General features: G+C 40.8%; 1 protein-coding gene across 2 annotated transcripts in view; it reads right to left on the bottom strand.

Annotated features, from left to right (window-relative positions):
• The window catches only part of ZDHHC8 (zinc finger DHHC-type palmitoyltransferase 8), a 109990-nt gene that overhangs the window by 8502 nt on the left and 81819 nt on the right, over nt 1–19669 (bottom strand). The window contains exons 2-10 of one of the 2 annotated variants that reach the window (XM_062010246.1): nt 16833–16954; nt 14216–14379; nt 11009–11181; nt 10566–10668; nt 7202–7293; nt 5424–5556; nt 4449–4566; nt 3841–3950; nt 37–1073 (exon numbers count right to left, since the gene is read on the bottom strand). In XM_062010246.1, the coding sequence (XP_061866230.1) occupies nt 37–1073; nt 3841–3950; nt 4449–4566; nt 5424–5556; nt 7202–7293; nt 10566–10668; nt 11009–11181; nt 14216–14379; nt 16833–16954 (2052 nt within the window). The remainder of the gene's footprint in view (nt 1–36; nt 1074–3840; nt 3951–4448; nt 4567–5423; nt 5557–7201; nt 7294–10565; nt 10669–11008; nt 11182–14215; nt 14380–16832; nt 16955–19669) is intronic. The other variant, XM_062010247.1, reaches the window with a different exon arrangement.

Genomic DNA, 19669 nt, shown 5'->3' with positions numbered 1-19669 from the left:
TTCACATTGCCAAGCAGCACCCAAAGCAGTACATACCTTTGTGCTCCCACTGATTGCACCTCTGTAATTTCCACAGTGTTTACAAACGAGACAGCCTTCGGGCCTCCATAAGAGGGTGACCTAGGCATCCCTGTGGGGGATGATGGGACCTGGTGGCCTGGGGATTTGTAGGAGCCATTGCTCACCCTGCCCTGTAGTGCCTGATGAGACTGGACATTATTATTGGCTAAATCAGCTTGCAGAGAAGTTGTGGAAGTCCTTGGTGCTCTTGTCATTGCACTTGAGAGTGAGGAGACTGAGGACTGCAGCATAGGGTTCCTTGTGCTAAAACTGGTAGCAGCCATCAGATTGTCTCTCGATCCGTATCTCATCGCCATGCTGCGTGGGTCTTCAGACAGCGTGCTGACTTGCTGAAGGCTGTAAGAGCTGGGGGTGTCATAGACACCTGAGTCTGCAAACACTGAATCAGGGTGGGAGTGCAGGAGCTTCTCCCTCTCTTCCATCTCCTTCCTCTCCTGGATGGATGCCATAATGGTTTTGGAAAGGTTATCATAGCGGACTGGGGAGGGGTCTCGCTGATGTGGAGCTGGACCCCCCAGCACTGGGCTGAAGCTCTGTGGTGGTTGGCGCTGCAGCTCACTCCCCCGCAGATGGCACATTTTGGCTGATAAATACGGGGAGTGGTACCCAACAGAGCTGACTGCAGAATGGGCGATGCACTTCCTCCCCGAGGGAGACATGGGGTTTAACAAACTGTCATATGAAAGACTCCCATTTCTGTTTGACAGAGAATTGGGGGAAAAGATGCTTTTGTAAGGGGTGGAAGCTGCCCCTTCAGACTTTATTGGATGAAGGGGCACTTTGTCTGTCCCTCTTCTGCCAGCAGATTTCAGGCTCAGGGATCGTGAATTGATGACAAAGGAATCTATCTGGAGTGGGGAAGACTGATAGGTCTTGTGGAGGGAGCTCTTTCGGTAGCTGGGGATGTCCAAGCTCGGTTCGGACTGGTAATCGAGGCTCCTGACATCCTCTTCTATCAGAGCCCCTTGACTGTGTCCCTCCTGCATGGTGATCTAAAACAGAGGTGAATATGAGAAACAGAAACCAATGATGTGTAACTACAGCTTTGCTCTCCACAGCGAGTCCACAGGAAGAGAAGAGCTGGAGGTCATCTCTCAGACTCTCAGCCCAGCTACAACACAGGTTTTGTTACAAGGAATCTCCTAAATCCTGTTCAGCACCTCAGAAGCAAGAAGGAGTTTCTCATAATAAATGGCAAATAATACTGACAATAATAGATATGTCAATACATGGATGCTGAAAACACAGAGTGAGAGATCTTCTAAACTCAGACTCAAGTCTCAGCCAAGGTAAATCAGATTGTAATCTGATAACACTGCCCTTGGAAAAAACCCTTCACGTTTTCTACAAATAGCTCTTGACTTGAGGGATGTCTGGTTCTGCACGCTGAGTCAGAAATACTTTAGGCTTCACTTCAATGCACTGGGGACCAGAACACTCTTATCCACTTTACTCAGAGCTATGAATATTCAGTAATTTTGATTTTCTGGTCACAGGTCTTGAAAACTAAGCACCTAAGCTTAATTCAAGCAGAGGGGCTCCTTCCCACCATTTACACAATAAAATGAAGCAATCTTCTCTTTTATTGCCTGCGTAGGAGCAAGTGGCCACATCAGAGATGGAAACGTAGGCCATCATTTATTTACGTGCATTAAAAAAGACAGAACCTCACTTTGGTTTAGTCTATGAAAGATTGCTTACAGTTCTCTTTGCTTAAAATGCCACTCTGTGCTAAACAAATCATTTGTGCTGTTATTGTTAAGGAAATACTGTGCCATAATGCACAATAAAATTGCTACACTGGCACTGCAAACAAAGAGTTATGAGCAGATACATATTTAATTAGAAATGCAGTCAATGCAGGTTGTTCTTCATTTGATTTGTTTTCAAGGAAGATTATCCAAAAAAGCCTAAATGACAAAAATACAGTTTATTCTGAATTTTTCTTGAACTTTATTTTTTCCTTTCAGATAGAAGATTGGGAAACATGCAGAGCAGCTCATTAGCTTCTAGAGTATGGTAAGGCTAAATTTGGCCTTCTCTGGAAAAAAGAGACTAAGTGACAGCCTGTAAAGGAGGAATAGAGAGTAATGATGTGGCTTATATTTGTGGCCCAATGTGTCCCAATCTCTTTTTCTTAACAGCTTTCACTGCTCAAAAGCAGAATTACATTGACAGGCCGAAGAACTGATACAAAAGAGACAACATGATATTCCTCACACCAGCTAGTCTCTTCCCTTCTGTACCTTAGATATGGCTTGGTAGGCAAATAAATATCCTATCAGCTTGCCAAGTAAACTCATTTTTATAGTACTCCCACTTGACTACTAGAAGGTTGTCACTACTTGAAAGTTGTGACTACTATACAAGTCCACAAGGCTGACCGTACACACCAGTCACCTTACAGTAACATCTTTTTAGGCTAGGACTGAAACAGCAGCCCTCAGAGTGAAGATCACAGAATCACAGAACAGTTACCATTTCGTAGCACTGCCCAATCTCCAGACCTCATCAGAACCTACCTTGTATCTATATTGCATCTATGGCTATATACTGAATGGTTAAACCAAGTGTGCCTTCCATGGCTCTCTGATCTTTTGCATTATGACACAAATATTGTTACTTAGCTCAAAATTGCTAACTGATGCCTGCACATAGAGTATTTTGAATTGGATGTCAAGCCATTTTTCATGTAATAAAGTGAACATAGGATATTAAGCTTTTTGGATACAGTGAAGACACCATTGCTCTTATACTCCATTTCACAAGCCTTTCTTCATTTAGTGGACAAATCCACAGATTTACAATTATTACAGTAAGACTAACACCTGAACTTGGTGGGAGCTGGAGTTTTACCATCTATCACCATTTTTCTTTCCACAACAAGGACACTAGAAAAGCTCTTCTTACCATTTAAGGAACATTCTGTCTTATTCCAGTGTCGCTGTAGTCAATTACTTACCTCTACCATATTTTCCTTTCCTTACTTATATCACCCACTTGTTATTGCATGGGTGACATGGGAGGACCTGATGAAATTAACTGTAAGAAAACTGCATTGTATGTGGTATGTATGAGAAAGTGAGAAAAACAAGCCTATTAGCAGTGAGCTTAGTTTTGCACTCTGCTTCCAAAATGAAAGTATGAACTGTTTCCAAACTCCTAAGCAAAGGAGACAACAGTCAAAATCCCAGAGCAAGACTCTCTCTGTTTCAGGAAATGATGCCAAGTGTTGGCAAGTTTTTTCTCCCATATAACACAAATGCACTGAGAAGGTGCTAAGGAAGGTCAAACATGAGGAACTTTCAATTCATTTTAACTAAAACATGGGATCCTTTAGAAGTTCTTTGCAAATGACATCTTAAGGAATCACTTAGCATGTTATCTGTTGGCTCAAGGGTCTGATCCAGAGAAGCACCAAGCGTGCCCAGCTCCCTCTGAAGTGGATGTGAGTTGGCACCTATGTCAGGAGAAGCCAATGGGAGATGACACTTCTCAGCATCTCAGGATCAGGCTGAGACAGTGGTAAAGCAGGAGTGCACGCCTATCAGCAGAGCAGACGTGTCAAGCTCAACAGAGGAAAGCTGCAAACGCAGACGTGTTTTCTAAAGGAGTGCAGTGAAAATATACAGTTGCATAACAATGCCAAGTGTAATTTCCTTTTACACTCTGACATTCACTAAAGCCTTGCAGTCAATTTATCCTCAGCTCCATGTTGCCCTGTGTGAGCTGGGAGTAGGTTCTCTAAAGCTCACTCACCTGCTCAGCTGTAGCATGGTAGTGGACTTTGGGAGTGTTGCTGAAAGCCGGTCGATACTTGTACATGGCAGGTGTAGGAGGGCTGATGAGTTTGGGTGAAAGGCCACCTTCTGAAAGAGAACAAAAAGAAACTTCAACTATCTATAAAAATGTGTGGACAGAAAGCTATCCTTAATTCTTTGCTAACCATGGGCCTCTGCAAACAGATCTGATTGTGGAAAGAATAATACCATCAAAGCTTTAATTTTCCATTTTCATAAATAAGAAAACCCCCAGTTTGTAGTGTCTAAGCATGTCCATGCTAATATTCCTGATTCCCTAGTTCAAAATGACATTTTTAATTTAAGAACTGATCAAAATTTTAAGAAGGGGTTTAAAAACTCTGTGAAACTGATATGAAACATCTGACCTAAGCTTGAAGGAACCACTTCAAGTTGACTTTTCTCTGTCTTTCCTGCTGTTTATTCTGCCATCTCAGAACTCCTGTAACTAAAAAAGAAAACCCTCACCCAGATCTCATTATTGTTTTGAAGGAATAACAGAAGCCTTTAAAGAGGTTGAAATATTTAATTATTAGTAAATATAAAAGACTGATCATGCAACTGTACCTTCACTGGTCCCCAGTTGTCCTTTTAGCTCAGAGTACTTGCTTGGATCTCCTTTAGGTGGGAGAGGTGGTTGCACATCCATATTTTTATCCTCCAGACCTTCCAGGCTAATTTTAGACTGAAAATGATAAAAAAAATCAATCACTGCCCATAACTTGGTTAAATAACAGTACATGTCTGAGTGCTGCTTGTACCACAGAACAAGAACTAACTACACCTATAATGACAGACATGATTTAGCATCCACTGCAGACAAGGGCTGCCATGTGTAAAATTAGCATTGTCATAACAAGCCAGTGTAATTTTAAATGCATTATCCTAGTCTACTCGGCATGCTAAATAACATTACCATCACAGTAGTTAATATGTGGTAGAAAACAATTTTCATTTTCATTTTTCACCAACTTTCCAGGCAGTTCTCAGCAAGTAACTATCCATAAAAACCTTGCAAGGTGGCTTCTTTTGAATCTACTGTTTTTTATATGATTAAACAAATCCTTCTCTCTGTTACATGACAGGAGAAAATGAAAAAAGAAGAGAACTCAGGTTCTGAGCCAATATTCCTTTCACTGGATCACAAACGTTCCTGCAGTCTGGAAGCTGAAGACCTTCTTTGAAGCAGAACAGCTGACCTGGTGGTACAAAGAGTCCAGGCCAGTGATAGTTTCATCAAAATGAATTTGAACACCAAGAGGTGGCAGCTCTTAGCAGGTAACTGTGGCAAAGAACAGCCACTTCTTCCAAAAGATGCCCAGAGCTACTTTATTATAGGGCTGCAAAACAGGCTATTACTGGATCAAGAGCTGCTGTTACTCAACCTGGGTTACCTACATAGGATGAAGTATAAGACAAGGACTCAAGCTCTACCATTTTCTCAAAAACAATCTGAAAGAGATTTTAAATGACAAACTCATTCCCAGGCTTGATAATGCTTGATTCATGCTCTTCAAAAGCAGTGCTTGAAGGCTGCCTCACCTTGCTCCGCTTGAGGTTGGCTTGGATCCCATTGTCACTGATCTTCACTGTGATCTGTCGCTCAGATAAATCAGGTCTGAGGAAAGGAGGCTTCACACTCACAGCTTGCTTTTTCTTGGGCTCAACTATGTACCTGATTAATTGTTCAACAGTCATCATTTACATAAGCAATAACATAAGAACAAGGCATACAGACAAGAAAACCTTCCTGCTTCGAGGATATGATTTAAGAATGTTTCAGAATCTAGGTGAGAAAACTCCATTTATTTCAATGGATAGAACAATTAAAAAGCAATAAAAAAGATCAATGGGGTTTTTGTAGTGAGCAAAAGGAGAGTATGCATTAAAAAAAACCAAGCAATTTTTGAGGCTCTGATGGACCCTGAAGAGAGAAAGAGAGGCCTACTACCAATGGAAGCGATTTACTAGATCTTACCTAGTTAACATCCAACAGCTTCCCTGCAGTGGAAGACAGTGACTGGGGGAATAAGACCCAGCATATGGGGAATTAAGAGATGGAGAAGATGATGTGCTGCCAGTTCCAGCTCACCACACAGTGACTTGTTTCTGTAGTGTGTTTAGTGTTCAAATAGATGGAAGTATAGGAAACATGTCCATAGGAAGCAACAAAACTAAAGGGAAATGGATGACTTTTGATATCAAACTTCTTTTCTATGGACCATAATTCTCTAAGTGCAATTGGACAGTGGCTGTATAATGCATAAATATCAATAGACACACCAGCTTTCTAGTAGTGATGGCTCAGTGACTTTCTATACAGGACAATCTGAACATGTCTTCCTAAAACACAAACGTTCTGCTTGCTGAAAGTCAGACAATAGCCATGATGACAGTACTCACACGCCTCTCTTAACCAGAGTGTCTCCCAGCTTCTAATATCTGTCTCTCTAAAAGTATCTTGACCTGATTTTCACATTTTGATAAGTTTGAGAAGCAGCTATTCCAGTGTCTTTAACACATGTAACAGTCTTTTAGGATTTACTTGTTGCATAGCAAAGAAGAATTACAACAAAAAGGCAGGTAATAGTGTCAGGGACTGGAATTTCTCAACACCCTGAAAAGGCTCAAATAAATCTTCTTGTAGTAATATTATTAACATGTTTTCAGGCCAGACAGCTCAGCATCTAGGATATTTATACTCCATCTGATCTACTGCATTAAAACCCTGATTTCAAAATGTGAAACGATAAATCCATTTCCCCAAGAATAGAAAGCCATAAATAAAACCCCAAGTTCCATGATGTAGATAAGACCTCATTGAAAATCTGTTTTATGATAATGAAAGTGCCAGTGAGATTGAAAACCACAGCAGCCTTAAATTAGATTCAAGTCTTAAAGAGAAAGGCTGATTTTACATTGCTTCCTTTTCTCCAGCAGAATAGAATACCTGGACATTGGCTGTAGAGGGCAAAAAGTCATGTTGGGAATATGATAATGTACAGAAACCTAGCTTGTTACTAAAATCCACTGGATAAACAAGTTGGTGAAGGTAAGTGTATCAGCTCTTGATAAATTATAATCTGACATGCTCATTCCAAATAAACACTCCTGGGATAAGGCTTATTAAATTACACGGAGAAAGCAACTGCTTGGACAGGTTACAGCCGTGCAGTAGTGAAGCAGCTGTCACAGAGCTCTGCCTTCAGGAGCGTTTTGCTTCATTTCCCTGTTATTTCATCAATGGTCTTTCACTTTTACTATTTTCTTACTCTGCCCCAGCAACTACTCTACACCCCAGTTGAGAGTATTTCACTTACCTGGGAGACAAGGGGCTGCAGAGCACATGTTCCACATTTCCACAGCATCCTCGGGTGAAAGGATTCACTCCCCCACGGAATTTACCTGTCACCTGGAAACATATTCAGGATAGTGCTCAAACCTCTGGTTATATAAAAGTCATCATCCAGCCAACAGAAAGCTAAGACCAACTATGCCTTGCTCTGACCGTACTGTTCTTCCCAGCTTGTTTTTCTTCGAATGCTATGCTTCCTCTCTCCTGCTTTAACATCCCACCTCCATCAGCTACTTTTAGGTAGGAGAGGCGCCTGCTGAGGATCCCTTTCCAAAAGGGCAGTGATCTCAATGTGACTGGGTTTCAAACTGGCCATTAGACTCATGTCTGCTGTCAGCCAGAAATCCTGTTTTGGTTCTTTCATTCCCCTGTCACTTCCACTCCTCTGCCTTGGCAAGGCTCCTCAAACAAACAGGAATGTCAATTCAACATTTGTAATGTTGGACGAGAGCAATGTTTCCTCTCTTATCCATATCCCATCCCTACTGCCTTCTACAGGAGGGTGCCAGGAACTCCCTGGTGATTACAATGTTTGCTTGGAAATGAGCTAGTTTAACAAAAGCCAAGCCTCATTTGCCTGGTGAGATCCATTCAAAGCTTCCTAAGCATTATAAAGGGTTTTTACTCTACAGGCAGATAGTTGAAAGTAACCATATGGGGATAAATACCAATAAAGCCAGAAAGATTAACAGTCGTTGCTATTAAAAGCGTTCCTGTTTGCAAGTAATGCATTTTAATCAACTCATAGTTCTGATCTAGCATCAAGTTTACAGAGCACCAGAAATACTTCAATTACTTGCAGATAAAATAACAACAATCAAATGATTTTGCAATATATTGTGCTGGCCTCTTTGATATAACATAAAACTCTTTAAAAGGTCAAGAGAGAAATGCTGGAAGTTCTGAGGGTTGGCAGAGTAATCTGATGACTAAAATATGGGTCTGGGACATTTGGCACATCTACATTCAATCCTGAATTAAGCCAACTTGTGCCAGATAGTGGCAAAGTACTTCATATCTCTGTGCCCATCTTCTAAAACATAATATGCAAATAACATTCCTCTAACTCACAGATTACATGACTAATTATATTAATTTGGTGTTTAAAGTAGTTTGAAATCCACTGATAGAAAGCAGTCTCAGAAGGAAATGCATATATTTACTCTATTCAGAAACTAAAAATACCAGGGTATGAGCAGATGTTGGGTTATGGGTTATTTTGATTCCAGAAGCCTTTCAGAGGCATTCAGAAAGCTCACAAACATCTAAACTCAGCTTCTATGCACTCCTAAATCACTCCTAAATCTGCCTACTATAACTGCTCAAAACCTACAAACTCTGGAATGAACAAGTACCCAAAATTTACAGTAAAACACCAAAAATGTCTGTACCACTGGCCTATAACATGTACTGGTAAAAGAGGACAAGTGCAGCTGGGCATATTGTAATGGGAAAGCTAACAGCAGATAACAGTGTGAGAAAAGAGAATGAATACTGAGACTACAAGAGAAAAGTGGCAGTTTTAAAACAGTGGCAAAGCCAAGAGCAGATCTCATATCTATCACTCCTGGTCTGGTGCTCTAATTACTTAGATAAGCTTCTTCTGAAGGAGACATGGAGGCTGGGAACATCCATCCTTCAGTTACAGTTAGGCAGTACATATGACTAAACAGAAATTAAGACCAGATTATATTTAATTTTCATTAAATGGCATGGGAAGATTAATTACTCTCAAGTGGCTTTGTAGGTCTGGAAACTAAACCAAGCTAGAATGAATTTTCCAGTAGCTATTTCAGTCAAGTAAAATGTAAAATTCTCAACCTTCCCAAATGTTACAGTAGGCACAAACACAAGAAGTTAAATTTTATCTTTGCTATTATTTATTTTTTTTCCTTCCTCAGCCTAAAATCTTCATAGACAGTTTTCATGAGTGCACAAAGACAAGCCTAAAGCAGACACGATTTGGGCTGTGAGATTGAAACCTCCTGGGTTTCACACTATTATTGTTAGCACCATCAACTCTAATGCTTGGCCAAAATCAATTTTAAAATGAAGAGCAGCTGATTCCAAGCAAGACAGACAAAAACCTTGAAGATCGATGGCTATGGTAAGTCTGCTTTGTTCAAAGGCCATGTTAGACAACAACTCTGGATGACTTCAGATCCTTTGCTTACGTAAACCTCCCACACGATTCTGGATGAAAGTTTTTATTGTTACTTGTGGGATAGGAGACAATCTCATCCCTGTTTACGATGGCCTGGCCTCAGACAGATGTCTTCAGCTTTTAGAGTCTGCACAGCAGCCATACAAGTGACATAAGCATGAAGCCATCAGCCTGTAGGCATGCCAACAGCACACTGCTCAGCATGAGCTAGAGAGCACCCATAGAGGCAACAGCAGTAAAAATGCACTTGAAAAAAAAGAAGTGAAAAACAAGTGTGACATGAAAAAAAAGAATTTAAACCCCCCAGAAGTATGAGGGGTGCTTTGGAGCTGGAGCTGTGGAAGGGTAAAGCAGTAGAACACAGACAATGAATTAGCCTTGGGAAGAAAGCTGAAAATGCTGTGTGCAGCTGACAGCCACGCTGCATGACAAAGTCTCAAGCTTTCTGAGCTACCCCTTACAAAAGCTGGAGGCATGTTATTGATCCCAATGTTAGATATCTGCCACCCATATCATGCTATTGATATTCACATGCATATAGATCTGGATCACCCATATAGGGGCTGTGGATTATATACATGTGAGTAACTGCAGGGGAACTAAAGTTGTACAGGCCTTTTGGCACAAGATGTCATGGTGGTACTTGGCTGGAAGAAGCAAAACAAGTTAGGTCAAATAGCTTCTCTGTGTCTGCACATATGCATGAGAACAAGAGAGAGCAAAGACAGCAAGACAAAGAGTTAGTTCAGTTCTTGTTATGTGTTGTGTGGAGGATAGCTGGGAGAGTGAAAAATACCAAGACACAGGGCAAAGGCATGATTTAGTCTTTCATTTGATCTCATGGATTGTTCAGTCTGACTCAAAGTTTGAACTTCTGGTATTTGATAAAGAAAACTTATTTCTACCATGAGTAGATTTTAAATGGTAAATAAGCTTGGGATGATCCTTTGTGGTGAGAAGGGGGAAACCTTTGCTTGTAGTGCATTCAAGGAAAAAAAAAATGAAAAAGAAAAAACTAGGCAGTCTTCCTATAAATTCAGAAAAACTCCAGTAAGAGGTTTAGTAGTGATTTGGATCATTTTTTGCTTTACCCAAGCTGACTTGCTGACTTTCCTTCTCAACTCAACACGTTAGCCACAAACACAAAGAAAGGATTGCTTCTTACCTGTTCATTCGTTGTGCGCCCTCGGGCCACTAGAACAATGTGGAAGCCAGTGAGACCAATGACTGGAATAAAAAATAACCCAGCCACACACATAACAGCCATTCTGTATCCAGCAGTTAAAGAAACTGGGGTAAGTGAAGGGCAAATGAGGCTATGAGGGAGGAGAGGGTGTAAAATTTGCAGAGGCGACATATCCTTCGGCTGGGTCATCATGGCAAAGATTGAGATAGACAGGTCAGCTACAGTTTTGGGGTTAACCAATGGTTACACAGGTAAGATGCACACAAAGGAAAACCTACACTCAGCATTTACAGGGGAAAAGCAATGGGGCATCAGGAGAGGAGTAGTTCTCCACCAGCTCCAGGAAGACTAATCTTCAGAGTAATTCATTCACATTTTCCTCAAGGCCACTGTCAGTCTCAAAAGATCAAAAAAAAGGATACGTAATGGTAGTGTGAGCTGCTCCCAGCTTTTCCATGTGGTTTAGTACGAAGATGAGCCCAAAGGTGAACACTCCAACCATGTGTGTACTTAAGGACAACAAGAAGAGAAAAAAATAGCGGTAGTTCCTCCGTCCTATACAATTGTTGACCCATGGGCAGTGATGGTCAAAATCCTTGTAAAGAAAGGGAGAGATAAGGAATAATATCCACATGGTGAAAGGAAATACATTGTCCTAGAGATAAATCTGAATCATTATAATGTAAAATCACATCAGGCTACTTCTGCAGCTTTACAACATGCCAGACTCTCTTAATAAGGCTCTTCTTAGGACCAAACGGTTTCTGTATCTATGGATGAAAAGGTACTTAAGTGTTTATAGGGTTTGAAGAGAGGATATATTAAAAAAAAGACAGGCTATTTATCTGCTAGCAGCAGAAGCACTAATTTTTTACTATCCTTAGCATGAGAAGTCAATTACAATGAAGTTGTTATAACTCACGATGTTTGGAAGATGCAGTACTGCTGCAGAATACCCTGCCTCACACTTCTGTATTTATACATAGCTGAATGAATCCATCTTAAAACAACAAACATCACATAAGATACTTTTTACCAAGAAGGTCCCCAAAGAAAAGCAACAGCATGCTAAGACACAGGCAAAGCTCTGCACAAGTTCATTGATAGTTACGAACACAAAGTTAACGAGTTGTTTCAGTCAAATGTTCAAAGTCCCTCATAAAGTCAGATTTCTTTTACCAGAGATTTAATAATGAGAGCAAGCCACAGACACCTTTCAAGTGTCTTTACATAGTTTTATAAGCATGTAAATCCACTGTCTTCAATGGGATTATTCTTGGTGTGAAGCAAGATCACATACAAGAAATAAACTCTTCTTGCTGCTGTGTTCTTCAGAATCGATACTAAAAACTCATTACATCAACCAATGAATTGTTTATTCTTTGTTTTGTGATGATGCTATTTTAAAATATTCCTTGGTGTTGACAAAGGGTTTTTTTCTATGTTTAATTTTTGCAGGATGCATTTATCAGAAATGTACAAAATATAAGACAATGGATTACAGTTTTCTCGAAGCACACCATAAAATGACAGGGGCAGTTTAATAAAGATCATTTCAAGCTATATCTGAAATGCTGATATAGCATATGTCCATTATGCAAATCTGATTGTCTGTAGTCCAAAACATCTATGAATTATGAAACTATATATGTACCCACTGCAAATACTTCAGTAAAGAAACCAGAACTATGCCTAGTTTTCTCATAGATTCATTTTTGAGTCCCTCTGGTCACAGCAGGCTTTGGGTTTTAACTGATTTTATTTCTGCAAGTATTGGCAGCTTTTGTTGTTTGTTCATTTTTACCAAAAATTTTGCATTTGTGAAAAGAATTTTTATTGCACATTCTAGACTGAAAGTTAATTACTGTGAATTACAACCCTGAATGGGTTCCACAAGTTGCTCCTACCACTGTTTCCACATTCTGCTAGAAAGGACAGGTGAGTGGGAAATAAGCATCACAAGGATCAATAAAGCATGCTGTTTAAGACCATGATTTATTGATTTAGAAGTCATTAATGCTTTTTGCCTATATTCGTCCACAGCAGTCATAATTTAATTATACAAGCAGAGCCTCTTACTTGCCCACTAAAATAGTAAGGATCATTCAACTGATGTGAGCATCAGAGTCACCTTGCATTCTGCTATGTTATTCAGGTTACTTTTGGATTCTGTCTCATTTTCCTTTCAGCTGCAGAACTGACTCCCATGGAGGCCTTATGGCAGCGTGAAATTGCAAGTGTTTACACCAGTGAGTTTTGAGCAATCTGTTTCTGAGAAAACTTCACTTGTTGAAAATTAATTTGCATGCTGAGACACTGGGGAGGGCAGAAGAAAGAAATTCCATGGGACAACTGAGAACTTACCATCATCTAAACAATCCTCAGGATCTAGAATTAGTGAAAACATGTTTTAAAACCAGGAATACACACATCAGGTTTTCTACAAAAGTTGCGGCGCTATTCAACAACTCACAGCAGCCTGTTCACAGCTCAAGAAACAGTGTGACACAGCTTAGGAACAGCTATGGCTATTCCCCTCTACCTTGGCAGCTCCTTAACTCTCCATCTTCTCAAATCCCACATCCTTCTAAGGCCTTCCACAACATGTTCTATTTATCGATGGTTACTAGGCACAGCACTGCTTCCAGATAATTATAACTTAGATATATATTGCCCCAAAGGAGAAAATGACTGACACAAGATAAACCCAGGCAGCCTTTCTCTCACATGTAACTGTGCTGCTTTCTTTGGGACTATTCCCTTACTTATGGCAAAGAGGATTAGGACAAAGATGGTATATACAGCATTCCAGCTGAATCTAGTATTTTTTCTCTTTCTGACTAGTAATTCCTGTCATTTTAATGGCACAGTTGAATATATTTTAGACATATTAAGGATTTCATCTTTCTATTAGGAAAAAAAAATGACTTTGCAGCAGAAATGATCCTTAAGAAATGGAATTTTTAGCTCAGCAATAAAAATCGCCCTTGGCAATAGACTGCTGTGGACACAGCACTCTGTACTCACAAGTTTGTGAGATGTTTATAGGCCAAAAGCACATCTTACTGTTTGGGGGTTGTTTTTCAAAACTCCTGTGTGCCTCACCAATGTCCCAGGGCTATCAAGAAACACGAAATTCCCATAACTAAGAGTAACCAATGTTAGAAATATGAGTTCATGCTCTGAGGTGAGGGAATGACACAAATGTGGGGTCCTTCCTTTGACTGGAGAGGCACTCGCTGAATTCTGAGTTTGGCTTTCCTAAAGCTCATATCCCATTTGAGCTTCTCTGCTTGTCCACTAATGCAGGCATCAGTTTGTTCCAAATTATATGAGCCCTAGGCTCACACATGACAAACTACAATGGTTCACTTGAATTTCCTGGTCTCCTGAACTCTACCTCTTCATCAACTCTTCCATTCAACCCTTTTATTTACTTCAATGAAGACATAGCTAGTATCATACATTTCTGTTCTAATTATCTAGTTAGCCAAAGTCCATCACCAAGGCTACACACCTGGGAACTTCCAAGAACTGAAATACTGGGGGAAGTACCCAATTGCATGTTTCCAGTAGCACGTGCAACTCTGACACTGAGGCAAAGCCATCAGATCATGTAACAACACAACTGTTACCTCAACGCAGTTGTCACAGACGCTGCAGTGAGAGCAGCGTGGGGGGCGGTAGAAGTGGCAGGTGGCACACCATTTCATCCGTACTTGGATTCCTTTAATCTCCACATTCTTGTAAAGTGGAGCTCGGAAGTCGTCGTCTTTATCTTCATCTTCATCTGCTGCTCAATGCAAAACTAAAAGTTAGTGGAAATAACAGAGGTTAAAGATACATGAGCTAAACCAGTCAGCAGCTTGGATACAGGGGCACTGCACGTGCTCTTGGGCTTGTCAGAGAAATAAAAGTGATGAAAGTGATGGACTGTCAGAACGGGTTGTCCAGGCTGAAGAACACTTCAGTGATCATGGTGCATTTTAGCACCTCTCTCCCATGGGAGGGCTGTGCAGCCTTACTCACCAGCCCATCGAAAGAGGTTTTTATCTTTATCTGGCATTTACAACCCAAATGAGTAAGATGAGCTGCAGATTTGAGTCAAGAGAGAATGGAAATCACCCCAGCCCTTGCGAGAAGTTCTGCTGCACGCATTTGGGATTAATTCAATGCTAGCCTATTGGCACATAAAGTGAAAGAAGTTACATCAACAAATACTAGATGGTGGCTGTGCTAGTTCAAATCCCCAGTATCAGAAATGTGCTAAGAAGCTTGAAAACCAAGAACATAATCCAATGTCACCAACAGAAAGCAAATAGGTCTATTGTGTATTCATTGCTCCTAGAAGTTTTGAACTCTTTGCGCTGGCAGCTCTGCGGTGTGGGGTGGTGATAGCTTGTTTCACATGCACCCTTGTGACCTAAAATAACATCTGCTCCTCTCTTCTCCCAGCACTGGTATTTATAGTCTTTTCCATCTTTTCCTTAACAGTTTGCTTCCTTCACACTTCTAAACTCCTACTCCATCCCTTTTTTCCAGGATGACTTCCATCCCTTTTCTTGTCCTTTCCCCACTATCCTTGCTTCCAGCCTTTTCCAGACCAAACACATTCACAGCTTTGAGATATAAGGCCAAGGCCACAGATGAAGAGAAAGACTGAAGAAAGACAAGCTGTAGGAACTCCTCCCCTTCCTGCCTAGCTTGGGGCTCCCTTGTGTTACAATAGTTTGGAAGGGAGGGAAGGTAATGAGAAAGTTTCAAACTTTCTTTTTGATCTCCCTGTATGTTTCTCCTTCAAATGCAAAGTACAAAATAGAGTACTTGTTTGCAAAAGGAAGTTGGAAAAGTCCAAAGGAAGGTATGAACTTAGAATATACTCAGCACTAATCACTCACAGGGCATGTTGAGCACCTGGCTGCAGGCTCCTGTCTAAGGAACTGGTTGATGAAGATATCAGATTCCTAGACCATGATTTTAGAAAACCGGAGCAACTATATTCCAGCTCTCCTCCTACATAAGGCAAAGGGCACAGATGCTTTTGTCAACCTCACACCCAAAGCATATATTACCACTGCTATCTCTGCTGAGCTGGAGGAAGTAAAAAGACCAGCTCTAAAATCTCAAGCTCCTTTGAAAGTCTCACTAGCACCTATTTGTACCTCTAAGCATCTAAACATTGTATCACTTAATCTTGCACAAAAGACTGCATCTTGCCTTTGCTTCAGTTTGCCTTTACACACAATTATTTCCTTAACTGATGTACTGCAACACTGAGTTCAAAAGCTTCAGCTGAAAGGAACAGCAGACAGATGCTCATCATTAGACTCTGCTACCTGGAGAAACCTGGCACTTGCTATTCAGGGAAGCCAGCAAGACAGGTACCTTGTTCTTGTCAGGCAGCAATTCAAAACAGATATTGAATTAATCGAATAGAGGTGAGAAAACACAGCTTGCAGAGAGCACAGATCCATTGGTTTTGCAAGAGTGCCTAGAGCAGTCTCTGCTACAAACTGCATGTGAATAATTATTGGAAGAGGGATAAAATGAGGTGATAATTCTCTCATTAAGATGTGTTAAAAGAGATAGCTGCGCTGTGGTTCTCATTATAAAAGCTGAACGATCTTTATCCTATTTAATCAGCTATGAATCAGTACTAAATTAAGCAGGCATATCTTTCTAAAAGTATACATTTTTAGACTCTCTAAGACAAGCCTTAATCATTATCTTTCTTAGCATTCAATGCTTTTGCATTTGTTTTAAGGCTTTTTGGAAGCTGTGCTTTGATGAAACTGTTTCAGAAAGTTTAGCCTCTCCTTTCCACCATGCTCTGCTGTCTGTTGTGAAGACAGTGACTTAAATCCAATGTGCCAGCATGACACAGTGGATAGCAATCACAATTGCATCAGTTAGGAAGGCTACTCAAGGAGAACCATTCTACACAATCCTGTGCCCTAGACTGCCAGTCTGAGTAAGTGGCAAGGACAACCAACACCTCCTGGCTCAGAGGAGAGATGAAGGGTATCCAGCATTTCACAACCACCCCATATCTACTGCCATTTGAGTATGATAACAATGAAATACTAATTTTTTAAAAGTCTACAAGAAAGAGTACCAGAAAAACGGGGATTAGTCAGCAAGTGGTGTGTCTGGATACCTGAACATCTCCTTTGGCTTCAGTTTTCAATTTCTGTGTGTTCTCCCATCCCCTTTGCCCTGTACCCCAACAGTCCCATTCTCCATTACCTCGTGGGAAAACTCCAGGGTCCATGAAAGTTGCCATGCTGAAGTTTGCCAGTACAAACAAGAACACGAGCCCATTGTACACTGGGATGGCTGGGGAGATGGCTTTTGTCAACCAGGGGCACCTATAGAGAAGAAAAGATACAGGTAAGGGCTCTTTTAGCTGTAACATGTAGTTTCTTCCCATTCACTATTATCATATAGAGTAGTCTCATTCCCTCCTCACCAGCCTTACAGCAAGGCTGAATTTGCAATTTAACAACAGAAATTTCCACTGAAAGTTCCAGTGATCTACAGTACACTGCAGACCCTCTCTGTAAAGCTGCTTTGTTCCATAGCACAGAGAGCACCAATTGTTCACATGGCTCACAGGGCTTTACAACCCTATTGCCTTATTTGCAACCTGGCATTTTGCTTCTCAGTGTAAAAGCTCCATCCCATTGTTGCATTTTTGTTTACCTTCCATACAGCTTTGTTGTAGTTGGTATACAGCCTTCAGTTTTCACCATTTAAAGCAGAATAAACCACTGATCCACTTCTCACTACAATTCCCTGAGTGGTTTTCAACTCCAAATAACACTCAGAAGCAACTCTACAAAACTTCTCCTCGGGGGAAAGTGTAGTCAAACCGAGCATGGGCTCTGCAGTTGTCAGCAGAATGTAAGAATGCAATACTGAAAGGAAAGTGGATGGCATCTGCCATGTGAACACGTTTCAGAAACACCATCAAGGCTGCTTGTAACTGAGAGGAACCAAACACAAAGGGGAAAAATCTGATCAGTCTTGTGAATTCTCCATATATAAATAAGGAAACATACAAGACAAAGAATCTCTTTGAAGAGTAAGACTATTGACTGAGAGGCTTCTTAGATTTCCACCTGCCTTGACAGTTAGGGACTCTTCCAAAGGTGCTGAGCAGACAGCCGTCCAGCAGCAATACCTTGCTGCCATCAGCATAAATCATACATCAGCCCACATATTCTGGATTGTATTTTAGCCTGAATTACATCTGCAGTTGAATCTGGTTGTCTGCCAGGCTGAAGCCTGCAGAGAGAAAGAAATAAACAACAAGAAGCAACCAGCCTTTTCCCAAATCTAATTTGCACTGGTTTTGCTACCGATACGCTGTTCAGAACAGCTGAGAACGGTGTTATTGACCTTGAGGGGACACTGTTAAACACGTTCTTGTGGCCAGCATTAGAAGGGCACCATATTTTCTCCTCCCATTTCTTTGTGAGCAGCCTGGAAGAAACTCCCCTCCTCTTCACAGCCAGGCCTTTAACATTGCACTGCTGCAAACTGCTTTTACAAGGATGTTTCCTTGTGTGTGTTTCAATCAGCGTGGCCTGGGGTGAGTGAAGGATGGACAAATCCTTTGCAGAATGAATGAACAGTAAAGCTGAGCACAAGGTATGTCTGTGGCCAGGGTCAGACCTTCAGGCTGACTAGGGCAGAAGAAAAAAGGAAACCTTCTCACTTGAATAAGTATGCTTTGCTAGAGCCCTCAGAAGTGGAGCAGAAGCTGGGATTGGTTTTAACAGGGACAGGCCCAGGAAATTAACACCTATTAAAAGAACGTTGATGGAGATGAACCAGCTCAGACAGACCCGATGGAAGGCAGCTTGACTCTGTGAGGTACCCTGAGATCCTCATATTTTCCAGGAGGTGGAATTTCAAGATGCAGCAAGGTCATACTGATTTGCTGCCATACAAGTTTTCCTAAAAGTAGCTGCTGATGACTGAAAAAACAAGACAAGGCAGAAGTTTCTTATTTGCCCTGAAATGTGCTGCAGCGACCTTGCCAAATAAGCTGTCACTAAAAACAGTTTCTGCCAGATCCTTTGGAGAAAAGCAAAAGCAATCCTGAAATAAGCAGTTACAGAATTAATTCTACCAGGGAAGGGTTCTTCTCTCTAAATTACAGTAAAATTAGATTCAGTAATGGGCATGACTGACTTCATTTCTTCCCATGAAGAAATTGCCTACACAGATTATGAAGTTACCCATTGCTTGTCAAACACAGAGGAGAGCTTTCCTTGGCAATAAAGTCAAGTAAGCTGGCAAATCAAGGAACAGGAAACCCTTTACTTATAGATAATTAGTTACTCAGAACAAGATTATAATGAGAGAGACTGTCTCAGAAGATTAATGTAAGCATTATTTAATGTTCTCGTTTGTGATTTACTTTGTCATGTTCCCAATAAATACATCAAAATACTAGGAAAAACTTTAGCCATAAGCTAAACTGAACAGCTCATTTAATGGGCAAATAGTGTGTTTGAAAATACTCCACGGAAGTTGAAATAAAGGATAGAGTGAGTCATTGTACATATTAGCCAGAAGGTCTGCTCACAATCCTTCCATTTTTTCTTCCCAGAATCTTTATGCAGCATCACAGATTACATAAAATTAGATGGGACAAAAGAGCCCTCATTTGTAAACCAGATTGACTGATAAAAACAGATGTGGAGATCAAGTCATGGCTTGTAACTGTATAAAGGTCTCAAAAAGAAAATAAAATTGCTACTGGAACTCCCCAAAAACGATGTATCCTCCCTGCCCTTCCCCTCTATCACACATACACTTTCAGGCAAAGTAGCAGAAATTTTAATCCAAATCTGGCAGGTAGTTTTATCACTAATCCATCATGCCAGACTCGTTTCTGACTCTCTGCACTCTCTGCCTCGAGAAGGAATCTGCAGAAATGTCTGAGCAGATCTGCTTCCAGCAGCAGTAACTGTCAGACAAATCCAGATGAACTTTTCAGTTACTTTTTATGTTAGTTTTTATGAATCTATATAAACAACACAGGGATTCAAAGCTTGCTTTGGTTAGTGAAC

This window comes from Colius striatus, chromosome 17, assembly GCF_028858725.1.
Source record: "Colius striatus isolate bColStr4 chromosome 17, bColStr4.1.hap1, whole genome shotgun sequence".
Classification (NCBI taxonomy): Eukaryota; Metazoa; Chordata; class Aves; order Coliiformes; family Coliidae; genus Colius; species Colius striatus.
This window is presented reverse-complemented; position numbering and strand designations above follow the sequence as displayed.